The sequence below is a fragment of the Lagenorhynchus albirostris genome, chromosome 10, assembly GCF_949774975.1.
Source record: "Lagenorhynchus albirostris chromosome 10, mLagAlb1.1, whole genome shotgun sequence".
NCBI classification, from domain to species: Eukaryota; Metazoa; Chordata; class Mammalia; order Artiodactyla; family Delphinidae; genus Lagenorhynchus; species Lagenorhynchus albirostris.
Genome location: NC_083104.1, coordinates 77,338,690 through 77,361,235, shown reverse-complemented (window position 1 = coordinate 77,361,235; position 22,546 = coordinate 77,338,690). Strand labels below are relative to the sequence as shown.

At 40.5% G+C, this 22,546-nt stretch overlaps 1 protein-coding gene across 1 annotated transcript in view; it reads right to left on the bottom strand.

Annotated features, from left to right (window-relative positions):
* TFAP2D (transcription factor AP-2 delta) overlaps window positions 1–22,546 on the bottom strand; it is a 54,510-nt gene that overhangs the window by 23,632 nt on the left and 8,332 nt on the right. Inside the window, exons 4-6 of the mRNA XM_060164226.1 lie at window positions 15,307–15,472; window positions 15,011–15,129; window positions 1,661–1,802 (exon numbers count right to left, since the gene is read on the bottom strand). Of these exons, the coding sequence (XP_060020209.1) occupies window positions 1,661–1,802; window positions 15,011–15,129; window positions 15,307–15,472 (427 nt within the window). The remainder of the gene's footprint in view (window positions 1–1,660; window positions 1,803–15,010; window positions 15,130–15,306; window positions 15,473–22,546) is intronic.

The window sequence follows — 22,546 nt, the reverse complement described above, 5'->3', positions numbered from 1 at the left end:
GACCACCCCCGCCCCCCCCCCCCAGGGAGATAAACTGCACAAAAAATCTAGGTTTAGGTCTTTCTACTAGCAAGTGTTCAGCAGCTTCCCTAGCACAAAGCTCCTCTCAAAATTTTAAATCCAAGTGTTACATCCCTTATAATGTTCTTTCTCTAACTCTTAGTCTTACTTCTGTCTTTCTGCTATTCCTTTCCCCTTTATCTCCTTGTTTTGTCTTTTCTCTTCTTTTGCCACCACCTTTCATTTCCCTTTTCTTTGGGGCAAGGTGAGAGAATTATCTAGTACTCTCATAAGAGCAATGAATAAATATATCTGAAACCCAAACAGTGACAGCCACAAGCAGCACAAACCCCAAATAATGGACTTAACGTTTCCTGGGCAAAAGCCTGGTGTGTGGTAGGTATGCCACACAAAACCTTAAATTTGTAAGAAGATCCATGTTACTTTAGATGTAGTAGAAGGAGGAATATTTATTTTTGGTTTTGTGCATTTTGAGACATTTACATTTTAGCCAACATATCGTAAAGTCATTTTAAAAAATCAGTTTCTAAGAAGCAATGTTTCTAACACGATCTACCACATACTTTCTCTTTACAAGTTTTCCCCAAATAAGAAACTAATGTATAAATGATAATTTAACCACCTGGGACTCTTAGTTCTAAAATCTGAATATAGAGTTAGGAAATTAAATAAGATTATTAATGGTTTATCTGTAGCAATAACTTGTTTCAGTAAAGAGAAGAGAGCAAGAATTAGCTACCACTTGAAAGATTTTCATCTAAATTTTTTTTTGTCCATGCAGCGCAGCATGCGGGATCTTAGCTCCCCGACCAGGGATCGAACCCTCAACCCCTGCAGTGGAAGCATGGAGTCCCAACATGCACTGTTTTTAGAAGTCCTCTTCTAAAAATTTGAACGTGATTTGAGTAGTACTTAAGGTTCTGCTGGGTTTTCACACAGTAAATGATAGTTCTTTCATTAATTATCAAAGAACTTTCAAGTTTGAGGGAGTTTGAAGTTATCTTATGAAAGCTTCCCCTTTTCCACATCATTTCCCTCATTATTTTAATTCACATTTTAATTGAACTTTTTACAATTTTCAGGAGCTTTCTCACACATTCTATCTTTTCTTTTCGACAATATCACTACAGGGGCTGGGGCAGTTCTGGGATTATTTGCTTAATTATATACAAGAAAAAATGGGGCCACTGATGCCAACCCTTGATCCCAGAGGTCTCTCTGTTACCTCTCATGCATCTGGGTCCTCAATGTTTCACATTCTCTGAGAACTTATAGCGTTTTAAGATCTTTCTCCTCATTTATTAAGGCACAGTGAGTGGCTTAGACCGAACTGCATAGCAACCAACCAGCATATTTGCCTGGAATCTACATCTCCTAAACATGTTAGGCATTCCTACTATTCCGAAGAGGTTTTCTAAGAACTTTTGTCAGTGTCGGTGGTAACTCCATCACTATACAGTTTGCAAATCTTGCTATGGGTGCAATGTTGAGGAAGTCCTTGTTTAATACATCTAGCTGCTGGTGTGTGAGATCCCCCTTAGAGATCAGGTGCTTTCTAAACTGTTTCCCTCATTCAAAGAAAATGAAAAAAAAACCAAAACAGGATGAACGCACACAGAGTCTTCCCCATTCTGCTTACTTGGTCGCTAGGATCATCTTTTTTCTTGCTGTCTGTTCTTTCTGTTCCATATGTTGTCTGGCAAGATGTTCTCCTACTGCTTTGGCTGGAAACTCTGTTTCACAAGTGTAGCCAAAATCTCTAGCCAAGTGTAACGCCTCCCCTGTTGGCAGACAATAAAAGTCAGTTACTCACTAATTTCCTTGGCAGACAATAAAAGTCAGTTACTCACTCATGTCCAAATTCAACAAGAGGAACACCTTCTCTTTCCTCAAGCCTCATTCCTGGTTGTGGTCATGTGAATCATTTTTCCTATTCATTCTAAATAATCCAAGGAAAGGAGCTTTGGGGGTGGGGTGGGGTTAAGAAACATGGAGAAACAGAAGCTACTTACCCGGCAGGGGTATGTGGGAAGTTGAGGGGGAAAATCAGAAGCACAGTCCAGGAGTTTGGATTCCCCTGGAGGCTCTGACCATTAGACCAGATGGACATCTGAGATCTTACACATGAATGCCCTGGGGGAAAAGTTCTATGGGCATGTCATTTTGTTGCTGCCCAACCTACAACCTATTCTCAATGTATCCTAAATATTCAGATATCTTTTCCAGGAGGCCTATCAAAACACTGGCAAAAGGTCCACATAAATTTTCAAAGAAGTGGGAACACTTTGGAAAGGGAAATAATTGAATTATATCAATTTCACAACATTATGTTGCTAAAGAGATTATACTGCCTAATTACAGTACTAGCGTTATCAGGCTTCATGGTGAGCCTCAGTACCTTTTAGTACTATGTATAGTACTTCTTCAGTACCTTATAAAAAATACAGTGCTTCCTAAGTACAGTATAATGATAAATAACTTTTGTTCTTTCACAAAATCTGAAAGACATGGGGTAAAAATGACTTATTGGCAAGGCAAGATTTGGTCATGGACTCCAGTTTGGAAAACAACAGTATTTTTAAAGCTCAATCAAGCCAATACTTACTTGACCATTAAAACTTTAAAAAAGCAAGCTCTCACTACCTATATATTGAGCACCTACTTCATTCAAGGCAAAGTGCTAGGGAGGAGTAAAGGCAGATATAAAAGGGCACCAAAGATTGTCCCTGTTTCTAGGAAGGTGACAGTCATATCAATGATAGTAGTCACAACAACAACAAATCCAGAAACACCTCAGTAGCACTTTATAAGTTATACTGCATCTACATAAGCATTATCTATAGTCTGTACATGTTCACTGACATTATATTGATATTATATATCAATATATGTGTTGATATATAATATCAACACATATATGTGTGTATATATATACTTTTTCCCCTCTACTGTTTGTGCAATAGTAGGAGAAGTGAAACAGTGCAAACAGGAGGATGGCAGCATGCCTCTTAAATTTTGTGTTAAAACCTGATTCTTGAGGATCTGGCCCATTTTAGGCAAACCTCTCACCGTGTGGTAGTTTTAAAAACAGTTTGAATGGAACAGCTGCTATTTACATTTACACTGACAGCCAGATCCTTCCTTCCCTTAGCTCTGTTTACTGCTTTCTCCTGCTTGCGACGTAACATTGTTACTGGATGTATAGCGATGCTACATCAAAAGAAGTGGCAAGTGAAGACACTCTGATGTGTGGTTAAAATGTGTAGACCATGCCACAAAAGCTTTGTGTGTGAGGACCCAAGAATGAATTAATTAATGGATCCATGGATTAAAAGACACATGACATTCAGGAACAATGACAAATCTACAGTTCAATCCTGTACCACAGATATCTTAGAGTCAACGGGTTTAAGAAAAATAGAAAACTTTGGAGCAGAAAAGCATGTGAATAAGACTCTAGGGGATTTGACTGATTTGTGAAAATAAAGAACTACGAGCTTCTCTGTCTCTGTGGGGAGACGAAGTACCCACGTGAACAAGTAGGTGCAGTAATCTGGGGTGACAGAGTGATCGCTGGAAGGCTAGATCCCATATAGCAAACATGGTAGCAGCTGTCTCATTTCTGTGCACGATGAGGTGGGATGCCCCGTGGTGGTTGTTTTCCAGAGAGGATTTAAGCTCTTCCTTTATTTCAATGCACTGTGCCACCTGACAAACCAGGACCACCCCACCTCTGCTTCTTTACACCACTGAAGCAACACAGTAACTTTGGCAAATACGTCCATTGTACTTCATGTCATTCCAAAAATTACTGTTTTAGAAGTAGGATACATGCGGGATAGTTTGAGAGCTTGGACAGAATATTCTAAGTGCAAGGCTTTAGGCTCTCTATGCCAAGTAGTGACACCCCCCTTCCAAAAGAGGGGAAAACACTAAGCATTTTTCAATAGTAACAGCAGCAGTTAATGACTCATGTTGAGGACCTCTCTCTCAAAAAACCAACACAAGCAAAGTTACAGAATACGGGAAGAGCATAAAAAGAGACTTTGCTCTTTTTCAGGGCATCCATTTTTCACACTCAAAAGCAAAAGGTAAGAAACTAAAGGTAAATATTAGGAAACACTTACATGGCAATTATTGGTGAAGCCCAGAAATGGAAAGTTAGTGGAAAACATGTTTTCTGAGGAAAGTGGATTGATCATTTTACTGAGATCCCGAGTTCCCACATTATTTTACCTGAAACAGGTCTAAATGCATTTTTAAAATAGAAATGAACACACCTAATTTCAACATTTTATCCGGTCATTAAGGACTTTTTCTCCTTTTAGAATTACTGTATTTTAGAAGGAAATGTACTTTAGACAACTGTAAATCAATATCTAAAACTAATTTGTACTAAAGGATACTTTTACATTGTTATTCGCTAGACAGTTCTCACCAACTGTCACTAAATTCATTGCCTTAGAAAGAATTCAGGTTTAACTTCTTATTGTAATACCCAATATTATTAAATGAAAGCAACAATTCGTATGTGTTAAATTCCAGTCACATATCTGTGATTTCAATTTTAATTACATGTATGGAAAATAGCACATTCAAATCTCTCTCTGGGATTATTCTGAGAAGCACCTATTAGATAGCAAATTTGAGAATATTTTCAAATCTGGATGAGATATTTAAAAAGTTATAAAAAAAATATCAAGCTTCAGTAAACCCTAGAGCTGAAGGACAGGTTTAATGTACCCGTTACAGGCTTCCAGAAAGATTCTAAAAGGAGTGCGCTCTGTAACACTATATATCATATAATCTACACTATAGGTAAGTGCCTTATAATGTGGTAGTTTCCCTATTTAACGAGGATTTTGTTTAAATACCAACACTTGGTTCCTCAAAGTGATAGTTTTGTTCCCCATTCCATACTCTGTGCTTAGTACAGTGCCCAATTCGTAACAGGTACTTAGTAAACATTTATTAAATGGAAAAGCTTTCAAATATTTTATTGGTTAATTATAACAATAATCTTGCGAGGCACCCCTTCCAAAGAATGTAAGTGAAAAACTAGAGCAAAAGAGAATTGCTAGAAAGAATGAAATATATAAAAAACCCGTTGAGTATATCATTGTATCAGTGGAGCCATTTAGTAAAATAGATTATGCTTGAAGACAGTGTTTTTCAATCCTTGCTATTCCCATAACCTGGAGTTTGTTTAATATGTGTGTATACAAGCATGTGTACATACACACACACACACTCCACACACACACACACACACACACACACACACACACACACACACACACCAGGGTTTCACCCCCTGTCATTCAATCTCTGGAGCCAGGGCATCTGCATTTTTTGGAAGCTCCTGACCTCATCTCAAACCAGGGTTGTCCTAAGGTGAAGGGAAAGCATTACGTGGGAATGAAATATACACCTTCCTCCAAAACAAGGATTCTGTGGCTTATATCAATAAAAAAGAAAACAGGGCTTCCCTGGTGGCGCAGTGGTTGAGAGTCCGCCTGCCGATGCAGGGGACACAGGTTCGTGCCCCGGTCCGGGAAGATCCCACATGCTGCGGAGCGGCTGGGCCCGTGAGCCATGGCCGCTGAGCCTGCGCGTCCGGAGCCTGTGCTCCGCAACGGGAGAGGCCACAACAGTGAGAGGCCCGCGTACCGCAAAAAAAAACCAGTTACCATGGAGTTAATATTAAACTGTAAAGACCTCTGTCTATCTGGGTTCTTGCATACTGAGTTCTGCCTTATTTGGCTGATATAATACACACTCTAGAAACAAAAATGGCTATGTGGTGGGGTAAAGGAGAGACACTGTTAGGGGACCAAAGTCATCAGTCGATTAAAAAAGTATATTTGTTTAAGGAGATTTAGTGTAAGATGAAACTTGCTTTTCATAACAGTAGGGGAAAATGGATTATCAATAAAAGATGTTGGGACAACTGGCTGGCCATCCGGGGAAAAAAAACAAGTAAAATTAGATCTATATCATACATCCAACAACAAAAAGTCCAGATGGATCAAAGATTTAAACATAAAATATAGATCCACAAAGTAATTAGAAGGTAACATGGGAGAAATATTTTATAATCTTGGGATAAAAAAGGACTTTCAAAATATTACAATAAAAATGAAAGGCCATGGAATAAAATATATGAGAAATATGATTATATCAATATAAAAAAGTTCTGCATGACATAGATCTGAATAAGCAACCAAACAAAAACTCATAATAGTAAACAGACAAACCAGAGCCAGGGGTGGAGACGCTTTGCAACTCATATCAGAGGCACACGGCCTGTTTTCCTTATATACAATGAGCACTTACAAATGAATGAGAAAAATGTAAAACATTACCCTATTGGTACAAAGTAAGTGAACAGACAAAAAAGCTCATAAAATTCTCCTAAGAATATACTCAACCTCCTTCATAATAGAGGTAGTTTATTTTTTTTTCCACTCAAATTAGCAAAGATCAAAAAATTGATAGCACCCTGCTTGGGCTAGAGTATAGGGAAGTACTAGCATATCGATGCTTCTTACCCCCATCACTGATAGAATTATAAATTTACAACCACTGTAAAGAGCAATCTTCCAATAATCTTTTAAAATTACAAATGCAAATATCTTTTGACCCTGCAACACATTCTTAGGAATTTATTGAACAGATATACTTGCATATCTGAAGAATTATTTATGTAAGTGTGAGGTTGCTTATTGTAGCATTATTAGTAATAGCTAAAGATTAAAAGCACCTATATGATATTTAGCAGGTCACTGGTTAAATAAATTATGATGCACTCAAACAACGGAATACTGTGCATGTTTAAAAGAATGAACAACTTGTAAAAACTGAAAATAAAGCTAAGATAATGTGTGAAAAAATGTGTAGAACAGTGTGTATAGAGTGCTATAATTTTTAAAATAAAAACCAAAACTATGCATACACATATATATCCTTGGAAGGAAACAGAGAAACCAGTAACATTTGTTTCTTCCAGGAGGGGATCTAAATGGGGAATAGAGTGAAAAGGAGACATTTCACTATATACCCTTTGTAACTTTTGAATTTTTACCATCTCACGAATTACCTACTTAAAACTATATTAATTAAAAAGCAAAACTGCTCTCTGACTCAGTTCTTAGAAAGATTTCATCTAAACTCAAATACTTGTTGTAAATTAAAACCTAAGCAATTCCAAAACTTTCATTACTATTCAGTAGGAGTTAGACATCATTAGGAATAATTACAATCTACCATTTTATTAGAACACCTACGAATTTTGACAAATGTAAACAATGAAGAAAAGCAGAAACTGAGTTTTGAGAAGCGCATTAGTTGGCATGAACTTTGAAAGAGAGCATAGTAGAAAAAAGAAAAAACCTAGGAAAGTAATGCAGAAACGTGCTTCTGAGGAAGCTTCGTGATTTGCAGGAGTGAGTAGCATGCTGGACCAAAGGGGCAAAGGCAGGACTGAGCCGAACAGGCTTGGATACATTTGTTTTTTTGTGCCAGAATAGGAGTAGGAATCCAAGCACATCACAAGCACACAGTCAGACACAAGGGCATATGTGCAATAGCCTATTTCCTCTACCCTCTACATGTGAACACGTTTCTCCCTGAAAATGAATGAAACCGTAAGATACAGGTCAGGGGAGCACTATTAGGAAGTAAGCGAATGATTTAAGAAGATTCCTCTGAGATGATGTCTATTTATCCATAATATTGTAAGATACTGAGATCAATTATTGAAAATTCTGATAGACATGAGTTCTCAGATATTAGACAACAATATCGAATTGTTACCTAATGATCAATTATCAAAGCAGGGTCTCTCGATAGAAACCATTCCATGACTTAGAATAAGAAATTTACAGATAATACCTATAAGTCTGAAAAAAAAAAAGGCATTTTTCCAAGAAAGACCTTAAAATGACTAACATAGACTGCACTAGCATTTACTTATTGAGTCCAATTCCACTGGCAGCTCTGAAATGCAAAGCTGTGCCCGAGAAGACATTGTCAATGCTAGAGTGTTTGTGTGCAAAAGGGGACACCAGGGTCCCCTAGTGATTAGGCTCTTCCAGGTCATCGTGTGACTAAAGTGAGCACCAGTTAGAACTATTATAACAATATAACAAGGGGTCAATGTATTACCCTTTTAATATCACATACAGTTTTAGAAGAAAGCTGGAAATCTTTATCCCAGAGGAGGGACTTAGGTGGAAATGTGATGTCTGGAATGGCTGGTGAAGGAGTTATGTTGGGATGATGGTCCTTTCAGACCTACAGCCATGCTGTGCGTCCTCAGAGATTAGCCCTAAGCTCCACATATCCAGAGAAACCCACTCTGGTACCTGTGTGAAGACAAGGGGAATAGCACCTTTGTCCTAAATTCCGTGAGAAGAGCAAATAATGCTGAGTGTGCCCTGTGCGTGTATTATCACTGATACTTGGCAAAAGGATTCTGGCGTTTGAATCCTACAAGCCTCAAGCAGTGAACAATACCTCTTCCTAAATTAAAAAGCCATGGACTAATCGTACGAAGAAAACTTGCTCCCTAATATCTCGTTTATAGGAAAGCATTCATTGTCAAGTTGATCGTTCTTTTCCCTAGTTTCTTGGAAATGCAATCATATAGGCTCAGGATTAAAGACAAAGGGGAAATAGCACCAAGTGATTACATTCCTGTTTCCTACCTTAGGTTGATTTGGCTGAAGTGGAAGGAAAAGGTTTTGTAGGATAGTCTCCTAACTAACTAACTAGATTGGCACCCTTTTGAAAGTACAAGAGACACTATTGATAATTATTCCAGAAAAACAGAAAGAACCAAGATTTAATGTCATCCTAACTTTGGGGGATTAAGTGGCAGCAGATGGTGCATCAGGATGTTAAAAACAGCTTGTACTATTGGATGCAAAAAAGCCCCACAAGCTTGCCCAGGATTCCTAGCAGCACGGATGTCCAATCCATGGTGAAAAACAGGCTCAGGAATTGATAACTTCTTTCTATTCCTTAGTTATATGGTTATAACTGTTGTAACTCTAACTATAAATATATAGTTAAATTCAGAAGTAGTTCAGCAATGCAACTGTTCAGAATCCATGCCACTAACATAAATCCGAGTGGAAAACACAGGGTGATGTTGCAAACCAGAAGACCTGGGTTCTCCTCCTTGCTGCTCCCGTGATCCTGTGCAAAATGGTTAATCTCACTGTACCTTAGTTTTCTCATTTGAGAATAAAGATAACTAAAATTTATCGACACCAACTTTTTGCTGGGCACCCTGTGAACTGCTTTATAAACATTCTGATTTCACTCCGGCAACAACCTTATGAGGAGGGTAATATTATTAACACCCCTTTATAGGTAAGGACACTGATGCTCAGAGAGGTTGTGAGTCTTTCCCTAGAGCACACAGCTAGTAAGTGGTAGAAGTGGGTTCAAACAAGGTTATTTGGCTCCAGAAGCATACTCTTTAACCACGTGTGCTATGTCCCACTGCCTTAGACTACTCAATCTTCCATTTCCCTCCAGGGTTAAAGTTTTATGATCCTGAGTAAATTCTGCTCTTAAGTAACACTATTGTTTAGGGAGAAAGAGACAAGAGAACAGGTACTAATTTTTATTAAGTGTCTCTTTGCCCCACTATGTCAAGTGTTTAATGTAGCAAATGTATTTAATTCTACAAAAGACACACAAGGCAGATGTGGCAGAAATGGGAGCTGGACCGTCCAAGATTTGTCCTTTCTTTTATACTATAGAGCTGTTGCTGAGAAGATTCTGCCCAGCTAGACACTACATTTTCTGGTATATCTCATGCCTCTGGAACTAGGCATAGCCATGGCACTAGTTGTCATGGAATGTATACGGTAGCAACGTGGGCCAATTCCTGGCCAAGTGGATTGGAAGCTGTGTCCTTTCACCATCGTGTCTTTCCTTATTGTGAGCTGAATGCCTAGGGCTCCCAGGACCTAGAGGAGGGCATAGCTAGAGGTGGAAGTACTCTGGTCCCTGAATGAGACTAAGAGGAAGGAAGGGCCCGGAGGAGAAACACCCACGTCATCTGTGAAGAGTGAGAAATAAGCTTCTATTGTGTTAAGCCACTGAAAATTTGGAAATTAACTGTTATAACAGCTAGCATTACCCTAAACATCACAGATAGTGTGATCCTTATCTGTAAGTTAGGAAAATGAAGCTCAGTCAGGTTAAGCAACCTGCCCAAAGTCAGCCAAATGTCAAAAGTGTTATTACTGGGGGCAGAGGTGGAGGTACTAGGCCAAGGGATGAGGTGAGATGTGCAGGACAGGGGCTGGGAGCTTACTTTAAAAAGAAAGGAAAGAAGGAAGGAGGGAAGGAGGGAAGGAGGGAAGGAGGGAAGGAGGGAAGGAGGGAAGGAGGGAAGGAGGGAAGGAGGGAAGGAGGGAAGGAAGGAAGGAAGGAAGGAAGGAAGGAAGGAAAACTAAAGAAGGAGGCAAAAGGGACAAAAGGTTTAGATTTGAAAAGAGTGAATAGATAACACACACAATATATGTAAATGGTCCCCTTTCTTTTGCTGATGCATATTTATACCCTTCACTGCCCCATACTGTTTTTTAAATATATATATAAACAGAACTTGATATCTGGTCATGACAAACTGAAAGCCAAGGCATTTATGTTTAAGGACTCAACAATGCTTTTGGAACTCCTGGTGCTGCCTGAGAATGCTCTATGAGCCTTTGCAAAGTCCCAGGAAAGCACCCCACTCAAGTGAACAAAACTTCCCTCCAGCAGCACTCCATAACTTTGGCCATCTTGGAAAACCTCAAGTGAGGTGGGAGAGATAGACAGGAATGACTCCTCATTCCTGCCATAATTGACCCCTTATACTTGTTTTAACAACCACCAACGTTGCAAAGATTGTTCTGGAATAAAATATAGAGGAAGCAGCTAATTGGTGATTCATAAATAATAAATATATAGCAAGAGTATTAGAACTAGAACAATAATATTGGCCAAACTCTTTGAATGTTTTCCAGATATAGAATTTCTCCCACTCTGGAAGAGTCTGGGATTATCCCAAGATCTCAGGAAGATCAGCGAATCGGGTTAAGCAATTCTAATCCCCTGAATTTTCCAGAAAATGACAACTCTCTAATGTTATAGATACCAGAGTGGACAAAGGAGAAGTCATAGCAATGTGATTAACAAGGGAAAATAAAAAGAACCCCAGGCTTATGATAAAGTGGGTACAAGAAGTTGTACCAATCATTAGTTATATATCTAAACCCCATTAAATGAAGACATATGGGTAAAAAAGGAATATGATCCAGTATTACATTCAGTGGACTCTGAATTCAAATACTCATATCTCATTGTAGGTCAAATATATCTGTGCTACGTGGACCAAAAAAAAATCCCCACTCTAAATATGTGCCTTACTAAAATGTTCACTTTTCAAACAACTTTATCTGGTGAAAAAAGTTAGTCAGTCTTGAGTTCTTCATCCCACTGATTATTAGGCGCAATGCTATTTGTAACAGAAATGTTGTGAATAATTTAAATATTATAAATTTGCATGAAATAGCCCTCTCATAAATTCCTAAAATAGTCCCTAAAATAATGACTCTAAGATGTTGATTTGACAACGATGCTAGAATGGCACTATTAGTAGAGTGACTCCATTTAAAAGAAATACAGGGGGAAATGATTATAAAATAATTTAAAATAAAATGACTGAAAACCCAAGGCAAGTGTGGAAACCTAGGAATATCACGATGAAACCACTGTGAAGTTAGTGACAAGGGTAGTTTTTGAAAACCATACCTTCATTTGCTAATTTCATTCCCTGTTATAAGGTACCTTACTGTTCACTGATTGAATCTTGACAAAGGGTAAATCATGTCTGCATGGAGAGTCTAGCAGGGTCCCCATACACTACTCTTTCTTTGGGATTTTTGTCAAAACAGCATCAATGGCAAGGCTGTATTCAAAGCATCCCCACAAAGGGGCCGAGACAAGTACTAAAAAGTCGCAGAAAGTCGACCTTAAGGAGATTTATTTCCAAGTGTGGTCGAGGAGGAATAAAGCCAGTCAGAATTATCTTGTTCTCAAGTGCTGTACCAAAATGGGGAAGAATTGAACCATTGCTGGACTGAACCCCAGCAATGTCTTGGGCCATCAGGAAGATAAAAAGTTTCAAAATGATGAAAACAATTAGTATTCTTTCCTACAGAACCTTAGGTTTATAAGAAAGCTGATGGACCATTTTTGACAGTTGGAAATCTCATTTTAGAATTTCTGGAAAAAACTAATCTAAAATGTCACTGGCTCCCGCAAAAATGTTTGATTGAGGGGCAAAAATATTACCAAAGACATGGTCGATTCAAGGTCTATGAATACCAACCAGTAACCATGGTAAAGTTTTAATTTACCAGCTAAAATGGTATAAGCAAAACAAGCTTGAAATAACTGAATTAAATCCATGTTAGCACAAAGAGGACAAAGGTCACACATATTAGGTTCTCCTCTTGTCCTAAGACCACTTGTAGTTTTTTAAACCATGGGTCATGACCCATGACTCAACAATGAGTCTTGAAATAAATTTAGTGGGCTTACACTCAGCATTTAAAAGTAGTGGGTTTACAATCAGCATTTTAAAAGAATACAAAAATATGAAATAGAATAAAAATACCATAGAACATAGTACATAGTAGTGAAACTTAAGACGCATGTGTGTGTGTGAGAGAGAGAGAATGCACACATTTGAGGGTCATAATGTAACATGTGGGGAGTTGAGGAATGTAAAAGGTCCCTTTGCCCCTAAATCTCATTTCCTCAGTTCCATCAGAATGCCTGGAATTCAACAATAAAATATTTATTTCTCTACACCATGAATATTTGGGGGATTTCAAAAGCATCCAGTTAAAGTGAGATGTATCTGAGAAGGATACAGTCTTAAGTTCCATCAGCCAAGGCTGATGTGACACCTCTGTGAGCAGAGGTGAACACAAGCGAAGCACTTTTGTGATAGGAGAGTTTTGCTGGAAGAGTAGATAGCAAGACCACGAGATTGTCCTAGGATTTCACGTTTTAACCTGTATCCTTTCTGTGAGCGTCCATCAATGATTCCCACACAGGGTGCTCTGGTGTTGTGGGCTAACATAAAAATCAATAAGAAGAATTCTGAATATACCCTTTTAGGGTTCTTCAGGTTTTACTGGATAGACATTCACAGACACCTTGGATAAAGGTCTCTCTTAGGGCCTTTACTTTTCACACCAGTTACATGAAAAGTATCTCAAGGAACATTTAAGTCAATGATCCTTAAGCCTCATTATACATCAGGGGGTGTTTTTGAAAATGTAGATACCTATGCCGTACCCCTGGAGACTGCATTTCAAGTGGTTTGGGAATGGGGCCCAGGCCCATGATTTTACTGTGGAATTGGGTTTGAGAACCAATCATGTTCTACGATTCATATGATTCTTGAATCCACTCATATTTTGAACAGATTTTGTTCTTTTGTTAGATAGCTATAATTTTCATGATGTTTTCACTTAAACTAAGCGGGAATCTGTCTCTCTTTAGAATCAATCCATGAGTCATTTTTTTCTACTTTGCTCTTCCTTGAGTACGCCCAGCCCCCATGGATGGATTATGGGTCAACTCCCTTTACCATATGCCAGCTCTTAGTATTAGTATACACAGCAAACAGCACAAGATATATAACATAGTAACAGTTAACACTTATTAAATGCTCATGACCAATAATACTATTGTGGTTGTTATCATTATTACAATAAGGGAGTAAAGCAAAGATACCTGTTAATAGCAAAATCAGGGACTTCCCTGGTGGCCCAGTGGGTAAGACTCTGCACTCCCAATGCAGAGGGCCCGGGTTTGATCCCTGGTCAGGGAACTAGGTCCCACATACATGCCGCAACTAAAGATCCCATGTGTCACAACTAAAACCTGGTGCAGCCTAAATAAATAAATAAATATTTTTTAAAAAAATACCAAAATCACCAAAGCAATTTTGCCAAGACCAAGGTCAAGAACACACTACTTCACAGAGTTGTTCAGTAAGTAGTGTGTGTTGATAATCTGGAAAAAGGCAAGATGTTTGTTTGTATGTTTCACTTACCTTTTACTTCCTACAGTGTCTTATGGTCAAGTGAGAAACCAATGCAAGAAAAGTGTCATAGGTGTGCTCAGATAAGGCTTGGCAAAAAGGCTTCTTCGTTCATATTTAAGGCAATAGCATTCTAGGTTATGGGAGAACTCTCCTTTGAATTCAAAAGCTCCTCCACAAAGTTTAAAAGGTCTCCAATAATACCTCTTCTTAGAAGACTGAATGAGAATATGTAAAGTTTAGTTCTTACAGAAGAAACACAAGGGAAAAGGTAAATTGGAAAACAAAAACTTCTGGGAGTATGTTTCCACGTCTGTGTCTTCCCCACTGGCGAACCTTAACCTTTCTGTGAGTCAGCTTACCCACACATAAAGCCGTGAAACTTCACTGTACTTTAAGAGATGTCTATCGGATTAATACAGTGTGCTCTCAGGCTTGGTGCCATGTCTTGAGTCCTGTGAACTCTATAAAGGATTATTATTTATCCTGTAGATCATGTTGCACTGAATAACAATGAGTTAAACCAGATTTATCTGAACGCTAAAATAAACAATAATAAAAATGACAATTGCAGAGTTTTTTTGTTGCTGTTATGTGGGGAATACTTGTCTAAGTACCTAAATCTTCTATTGTTATCTTCTTTCCTATTACTGCCAAGATTAGTAAATCAGATGATAGTTTATGAATCAATATCTAAGCCTTATATTAAGTCTAATTTAATCTTCATTATCATGATTAGTTGGGAAATTCACCTGTAACTATCGTAACAGTATAGACAAAAATGAAACAGCATAATCAAACAAACGTGAATTTCAAAGAATTGCTAACCTTCCATCATTACCTTGTGGGGCTAAAAAGTCATACCTTCAACTAAGGAAGTGAGGAGGGTAACGTTGGCTGCTTTCCGTCTTCCGGCTGGCAAGTTCAGGCCAAGCCTATCCAGTTTCTCCCTCAGGCAGCGACCCCCATTCTTGGATTTTGCTCTGTCGGAAAACAAACAAAAGCTAGGTTTTGAAGGTTGACATTCGGAGTAAAATGATGAGAAGACTTGACCACATGGGGTATTCAACATGGGACAGAAAATGTAAGGGCTGAGGGTTGGGGAGAGCGGTACCAGTACAGTTAGAAGACCGCAGAGCCAGAAAACACCTTTTTCTTACCTTCTCAAAATGCCTCCCAAGAGTGAAGCATTGAGGCATTCAGGTGGTGAGAGGCGTCTCTTCACCTCAGCAATGGTCACCTTGTATTTGGAAGTAGAACTGAGAAGGGACAAACGACCGGGGACAGAGCAAAACAAGTCTGTGGGGTTGACCACACAGGTGCCACCTTTGGAGGGAAATGTATATTATATATTAGTGACTGTGTGAGCAGATAACAACATGAAACACATGTGATAAACTTACTATCACAACACTACACAGGATTTGGAAACACCTGGCACAATTTTCCTTCTACATCTATCACCTGGATCATCTCAGACAGCTGCTCTGAAGATGTCCTTTCAAATAACACTCAAGGTTTGTCTTTCAAATATCACACAGAAAATATTTGTGAGGGTATAAAAATTAAAATATTTTAGCCAAAATTAGCATCCTATGGAGTGTTGGCTGGCCCACCAAATTTAATTTTGACATCATCCACAACAAGAAACACTTCAATTGGGTAAATACCCACAAAGGGTAGATATTATATATCCATGGCTCTGTGTGTGTGTGTTTTTGTATGTGCACGCATAAACACGATGGATAGGGTTTTTTTTTAATCCATGACTTACTATATAGACAAAAGTTTTGAAGCTCTTTTCTAAAATGTTTGAGAAGCGCCATCTCTCTCCCCTCGATCATTTAACAACTATAGGCACCAGAGTCATTCAATCCCCAGGTACCACTAAAACTCATGTGCCCATTGCCAGAAACTCCCAACCCATGTGAGTGGATAATTGGTCAAATTTCTCTATATATGTCAGCCGTCAGGATCAGCACACACAATCAAACACAGCACCAGACTTAGAACATAGTAACAGTAACACATTAAATGTTAATGGCCAATAATGTTACTGTATTTGTTATTATCGTTATTACTAGTAGAGAACAAAGCAAAGTTAACTGCTGTTAGCAAAATCACTAAAGCAATTTTGCCCTGCTGGGGCTCCTGGAGCAGAAGCCTTCTGTCTCCAAGGTCCAGAAAGCCCCCTGGAGCTTTTCTCTCCTCCAGGAATAACAGAGAACATCCCCTAACCTCAGGCAGCTGAAGTAGACTTGAGGACCCAAAGTGATCATCAGTGGGGAGGGTTTCCTACTGCCGGATCCTCCCTTAACACAAAAATCCTGAGCCAGTGTCCACGCTGTTAATGCAGTGGCTGTACAGCCTCAGGATCCAAGGCTCCTCCCTGTGCCCTGAATAATCTGAGGGCAGAGCTTTGGAGGTTCAGTGGCAAGTTCAAATTCAAAGGTTGCTTTTCTGAGCATACATTGTATTTCTTCAGTTATGGGTAATCTTAAGACCCATCTCCAGAAAACGGTCAAGTTCTATGAGGGAAATGAGAAAAAAGTAGGTGGAGGAAGAAAAATGGGCAAGAGAGTGTTGTCCAATATTTTTACTCAAAGGGTAGTTCTCAACTGGCAGCACTGGCATCTCCTTGGCAGCGTGTTAGAAATGCAGAATCTCAGGCCCAACCACAGACCTTCTGAGTCAGAGTCTGCATTTGAACGAGTCCCTCAGGTGATTCATATGCTCATTACTTTTTTTTAACATCTTTATTGGAGTATAATTGCTTTACAATGGTGTGTTAGTTTCTGCTTTACAACAAAATGAATCAGTTATATATATATATATATATGTTCCCATATCTCTTCCCTCTTGCGTCTCCCTCCCTCCCACCCTCCCTATCCCACCCCTCCAGGTGGTCACAAAGCACCCAGCTGATCTCCCTGTGCTATGCGGCTGCTTCCCACTAGCTATCTGCCTTACGTTTGGTAGTGTATATATGTCCATGCCTCTCTCTCGCTTTGTCACAGCTTACCCTTCCCCCTCCCCATATCCTCAAGTTCATTCTCTAGCAGGTCTGTGTCTTTATTCCTGTCTCACCCCTAGGTTCTTCATGACATTTTTTTTCTTAAATTCCATATATATGTGTTAGCATACAGTATTTGTCTCTCTCTTTCTGACTTACTTCACTCTGTATGACAGACTCTAGGTCCATCCACCTCATTACAAATAGCTCAATTTCGTTTCTTTTTATGGCTGAGTAATATTCCATTGTATATATGTGCCACATCTTCTTTATCCATTCATCCGAGGATGGACACTTAGGTTGTTTCCATCTCCGGGCTATTGTAAATAGAGCAGCAATGAACATTTTGGTACATGGCTCTTTTTGAATTATGGTTTTCTCAGGGTATATGCCCAGTAGTGGGATTGCTGGGTCGTATGGTAGTTCTATTTGTAGTTTTGCTCATTACACTTTGAGAAGCACTGGTGTAGGAGTCACCACCTGCCTTCCCTTCCTTGAGTGAGCAGCTCAGATGGAATGTTATGTCCATCAGGTTTGTGGCATTCAGATTCAGGTGTGTTTTCTAGGCACCAGGGCTAAGGAATCTGGGAGGATGTTTAAAAGGACAAAGGGGCCCTGAACCTGGGTGCAGAGAACAGGCTAACTTTGCCCCACTCTTAAAGTGTTTCTACCCCTGTGCTTTCTGGAATTCCTCCTGCTGTCCTACAGTTAACCAAGATTCCCCTGAAAGTGCTAGGACCCGGGTCTTTCTCCCTAAGCAATTCCGAGGCTGGAGATCACCCTGAATGCCCCCTACTCCAAAACACAGGACCGGATATTGAGAACATCCAAGCAGCCAGCTCTCTACAGGCTGGAAGACAAGTCCTGTACACTTGGCTAAATTCCCAATGCTGGTGTCTGGAAACCTGCCCTCAGTTTGAAGCCTGAAAGGTCATAGTCTCAATGATCGAATTGAAATTCTTCTTGGCAGTTAAACTTGTGGCCAACATAGTGAAAAAATATACAAATGCCTGCCTCAGGAGCTGGAAAAACAAATTCAACTGTGCTTCCCCATCTCACAATCTCAGAGAAAATTTTTAAACAAATAATAATAATAATAATTTCTGCAGATTTCTGGTCTAGAAACTACCACTATACTTTCACTGATACTCTCACTTTTTACCTCTAGATGCAAAATGTATTTTAAAAGTAAACTCAAGTGACCTGTCAAAAGTTGAGATGAACAGGAAAGTAAGCTAGATATCAGTGAATCTGGGTTTTATTGTTGTGTTGTAAGAATCATGACCCTGTTAGCTTTAGGACTTAGGCAATAGTGAGGTCATCTGAAGCAAAAATATTAAGAAAATAAGGGAGTTCCCTGGTGGTCCAGTGGTTAGGACTCTGAGTTTCCACTGCTGGGGGCCTGGCTTCAACTCCTGGTCAGGGAACTAAGTTCCTACAAGCCGCACGCACAGCCGAAAAAAAAAAGAAAGAAAGAAAGAAAGAAAGAAAAGAAAAAGAAAGGAAATAAATAATAATGTTTTTACTCAAAATTCACACATTTTCTCCTGAAAATGGGCTTTCAACTATGGTCACTATAAATCATCAGCAAATTTATATTCTTACATAAATCTTCCTCTCTTGCATGCTAGCCAGTACACACACAGTGGAGAACACAAGAATCTCACCCAACCGGTCTCAAGTTCATTATCAGTGTACGTGTTGTTTTCCAGGAAAGGAAAGGGCACAATTTTAGAACTTTCCTATCTTTGTTAATCTGCGGTAGGTTAAAAATCAAATTTAGGGAGTTGCAGAAGATTATAATTTTTGTAAAAGAAGGAGTTATATTGGGCTTTCTCCAACTGGAAAACTGCCCCCTTTGGGCAAAGTGAAGCCCCTGTGCTGAAAGCCAGCTGTTCTCAGGGAAGTCACTGAGTCTGCCAGCTAGCCAAGAGAGAACTCTCTGGGCCCTGGGTCTTCTCTCCTGCATCCAGGTAAGCCTTCTGGCTTATGCTCAAATAAGCATTTATTAGGTAAGTCACACAGGCTGCATATTAAGAATATGCTTTATGCACACACAAATCGCCTGGAGGATTTATTTTGTATTCAGGATTAGCCATCAACTCTAGAGTCTTTTATTTTTTATGTCACAGCATCTTTAAAGGGAATTTCTGTTACTTTGATACTTGGCATTGCTGCAGCCTTGGGGAACTCTCTTGTCCTGGTTAAAGATTTGGCAACTTGTAGAGTTTACAGCAGCATGTGGGGAACCTGATGTCTTTCTTCCCAGTGGTTTATTTTTTAAGGAGAAAGAAAAGAGTAATAGGTCAACATAACCAGCGTTTTGCATTTGGAATGAAGGTGGGACGTCTCTAAGGGGCTCCAGACTACAGATGGCAATGATGAGATTTCAGAAAAGGAAAGTCATGAAAGGGTCAACTACGTCAAGCCATTTAGAGTGTTCCTCCCTGGTGTCACTAGCTGAAGTTCCTCTTGGTGCCTGTGTTGCATGTCAGCTCTTATTGAAATTATGCAATATTCATTCTAGACCCAGCACTCCAGTTAGGGGTGTCTCTGGTGCCATAGCTAGGGTTCTCATGCCAAACTTCTCTAGAGTACACCCCTTTTCCATTCATAGTGCACAGACGCAATACTTCCATGGGATTTACTATTTTAAAAATCGACATTTGGAGATAGAGCTTCCTACTTCCAGTGATGCTCAAACTCAGATGGGTAGCTATAGTAACAGCATAAGAAATCATCTACTCAAGATCACTTGTTAGGACGTGGCTATCATAAAAGGGATAACTTTGCCACAACTACAGTGAAAAGTCAACCAAAGCCTGTGTGGGGAACAAAACCAGCACAAAATACAGAGATGCAGATCCTCCAGCGGCCAGACTTTGTCAGATCCCGTGAGGCCAAAAAAGCACGGGGATGGGGCTGCACCCGCCTTGGCGTGCTGGGGACGGTGTGGGGGAGGGAAAGAGGTAAAAGGTTGGCCAACTAGTGACCCATGCGACCTTAGGCGGGTAATTCTGGGCCTCCGTCTGCCCATCTCAAAAATGGGGATGCTCACACCTGTTCCATTTATTTCCCTTATTTATTGCGAGGAGGTACAACGGAAAACGGACGCACGCGTGCTCGTTAACCCGAGTTAAGGCCACTCAACCTTACCATTGTGTTGAACAACCGTCGCGGCGCTGGGCGCAAGCTGCAGAGCGCGACAAGACCCGCCCACTTTTTACGCAGCTACGGAATCGGAAAGCCAGGCGCCTCTGCCTGGGTCCGCTTTTCCTCTTCTCCTTGCAGGCAATTAGGGCAGAGGTAAGAATCCGGGCCCTCTCCCAGGAACTGCGGCTCCCCTGGAACCCCTAAAGCTGCCTCTAAGCTACTCTTCCCCTCCGGGTGCCTTCCCGCCTCGGAGCAGAGCTGAGGACGCCTAGAGGCCCCGCACGCTACGCAGGTGCGATCAATACTTCCCGCGGGCTTCCGGGCGCGGGCCCGTGCGCGCAGTCTCTCCAAAGCCGCAGCGCCGCCCCACTCGCCGCCGCCTCGGTGTTGACATCATTAGACCAAATCTGGAGAGCAAAATAAATGCTCTGTTCGCCTTACAGCCAAACAGATGTTTACAATTCAAATGAAAGAAATACAAATGGCAGGGATTTTTTTTCTCCCCTTCTTCATCTCCAGTGATCGCTCGTTTTTTTCTGACACATTAAAAAATGTGTAAGTGATTACAGGAGTTTCCTGTCCCTGTTTGTTCTGCGGCTGCATTTCTGTGAGGTGCGCGTGTAAACGGGGTAGGGTAGGAGCATTCTCGGCTGCTTTCTCTCTAGCCTCTCGCCCTTCTCAGTCCCAATTACCCACCCCTCGCCCCACGTAATCCCCTCCCTCCACGCAAAGCAGATGTTAATTGTAATCAAACAGTAAAGGGATAAGGGGCCTAACTGCAATCAAATAGGCCTCGGATGCCGCATCCGCAGCTAGTTGCACTGTTTGGGGGAAGGATAGGTCGTTACAGGTATTACTGGGTTACCAAGTCTGAATGCGCTTATCCAGGTCGAGATTCCACGCAGAACAAAAGAAAGGGAGGTCTGCACGGAGAGACCTTCTGGTTTAAGGTAGTGGTCGGTGTGTAACGTGTGTGCAGAGAGTGCTTTGGCTTTTGGTGATGTCCAAAGCAATAAAGAAATTAGAGAGACATCAGTAGGCTATGGAAAAGTAGCTCCCCTGCCCCTAAAATAGGTTTCCAACAAACCATGCCTCTAGATCCTTTGGTACGTGAATTTTATACTTCATATAAAGGAGACTGAATTCTGCATCTGCAGCATCTGTGTTTGGGCACTAAGACGGCAGGCGAAGCCCCAGGTGTATTTCTGACAGTATTTTCACAGTGAATGAGCCACAGTGATGAGTTTTGGTGATTTAAGTAAACAGAGATTCCAGGGGCTCTGACAAAAGAAAAGGAATAGGGCTTCTCACTCCCCCCCCCTTTAATCTTACTCCTTTCAGGAGCTGCTGAAAGAGTCAAAGTCTCTCTCTAACTCCAGTTCCAAAGCCCAGGGCCCTCGCGAAACCCGAAAATACAAAGGAAATCTCATCCTTCTGCTCAAGCCGCCTGTGGGCAGCCGTGAAGGCTGCAGACGGGAAGAGTGGTCGGGTCCATCCACCCGGTTAATGGCAGACTGGGCGACTGATGTTAAGCCCCCTTTCACGGAAGCTTTTTTTTTTTTTAAATTACATCAGATCTGACAGTGTTTGCACCGCAGCGTAAATGCCTCCGCTGCTGTGCCAGTCACCTCTAAGCGATCTGACGCACTCCAGCTCTCTTAAAACGTGCAGAGTTCAGATCATATTAATTCCCCCAAAATGTTTTGATTCAAAGTAGTTTGTATTTTGTGTAGCCACGGGCAATCCAGTAAGCGCTCCTTCCTTCCCGTGGCCAGGTCCGCTCCCTCTCCGCGTGGCCCAGAGGCTATGGCGGTATTTAAGCTTCTGAAATTAGCCTGGGGCTGCAAGGCAGAGTGATCACAAAGCGAAACAAGGGCGCTTCCCCTCTTCACTTTTTTCTTTTTTTTTCTTCCTTTTTTTTTTTTTGAGTTTGCCATCCCGATTTCACAAAAAAAAAAAAGACCAGGGCCAAAATGTCCCTTTCCACCCAAATATGAAAAAGCTGGGTCTTCTCATCTCACCTCCATCCTCTTCTGAAAGCCATGGGCCAACTGAACCCCTACTCCTGCATTTCCAATCTGGATCCTCTCACTATTAGTTTCATCATCATCATCATCGTCGTCATCAACATTGTTGTCCTACTATTAAATTCTCAGAGCGAGAAATGAAAGGGATGAGCATCTGACAAAGGGGAAGGGGCCATAAGGGAGCCTCGGAAAATTCAAGGGGAAAAG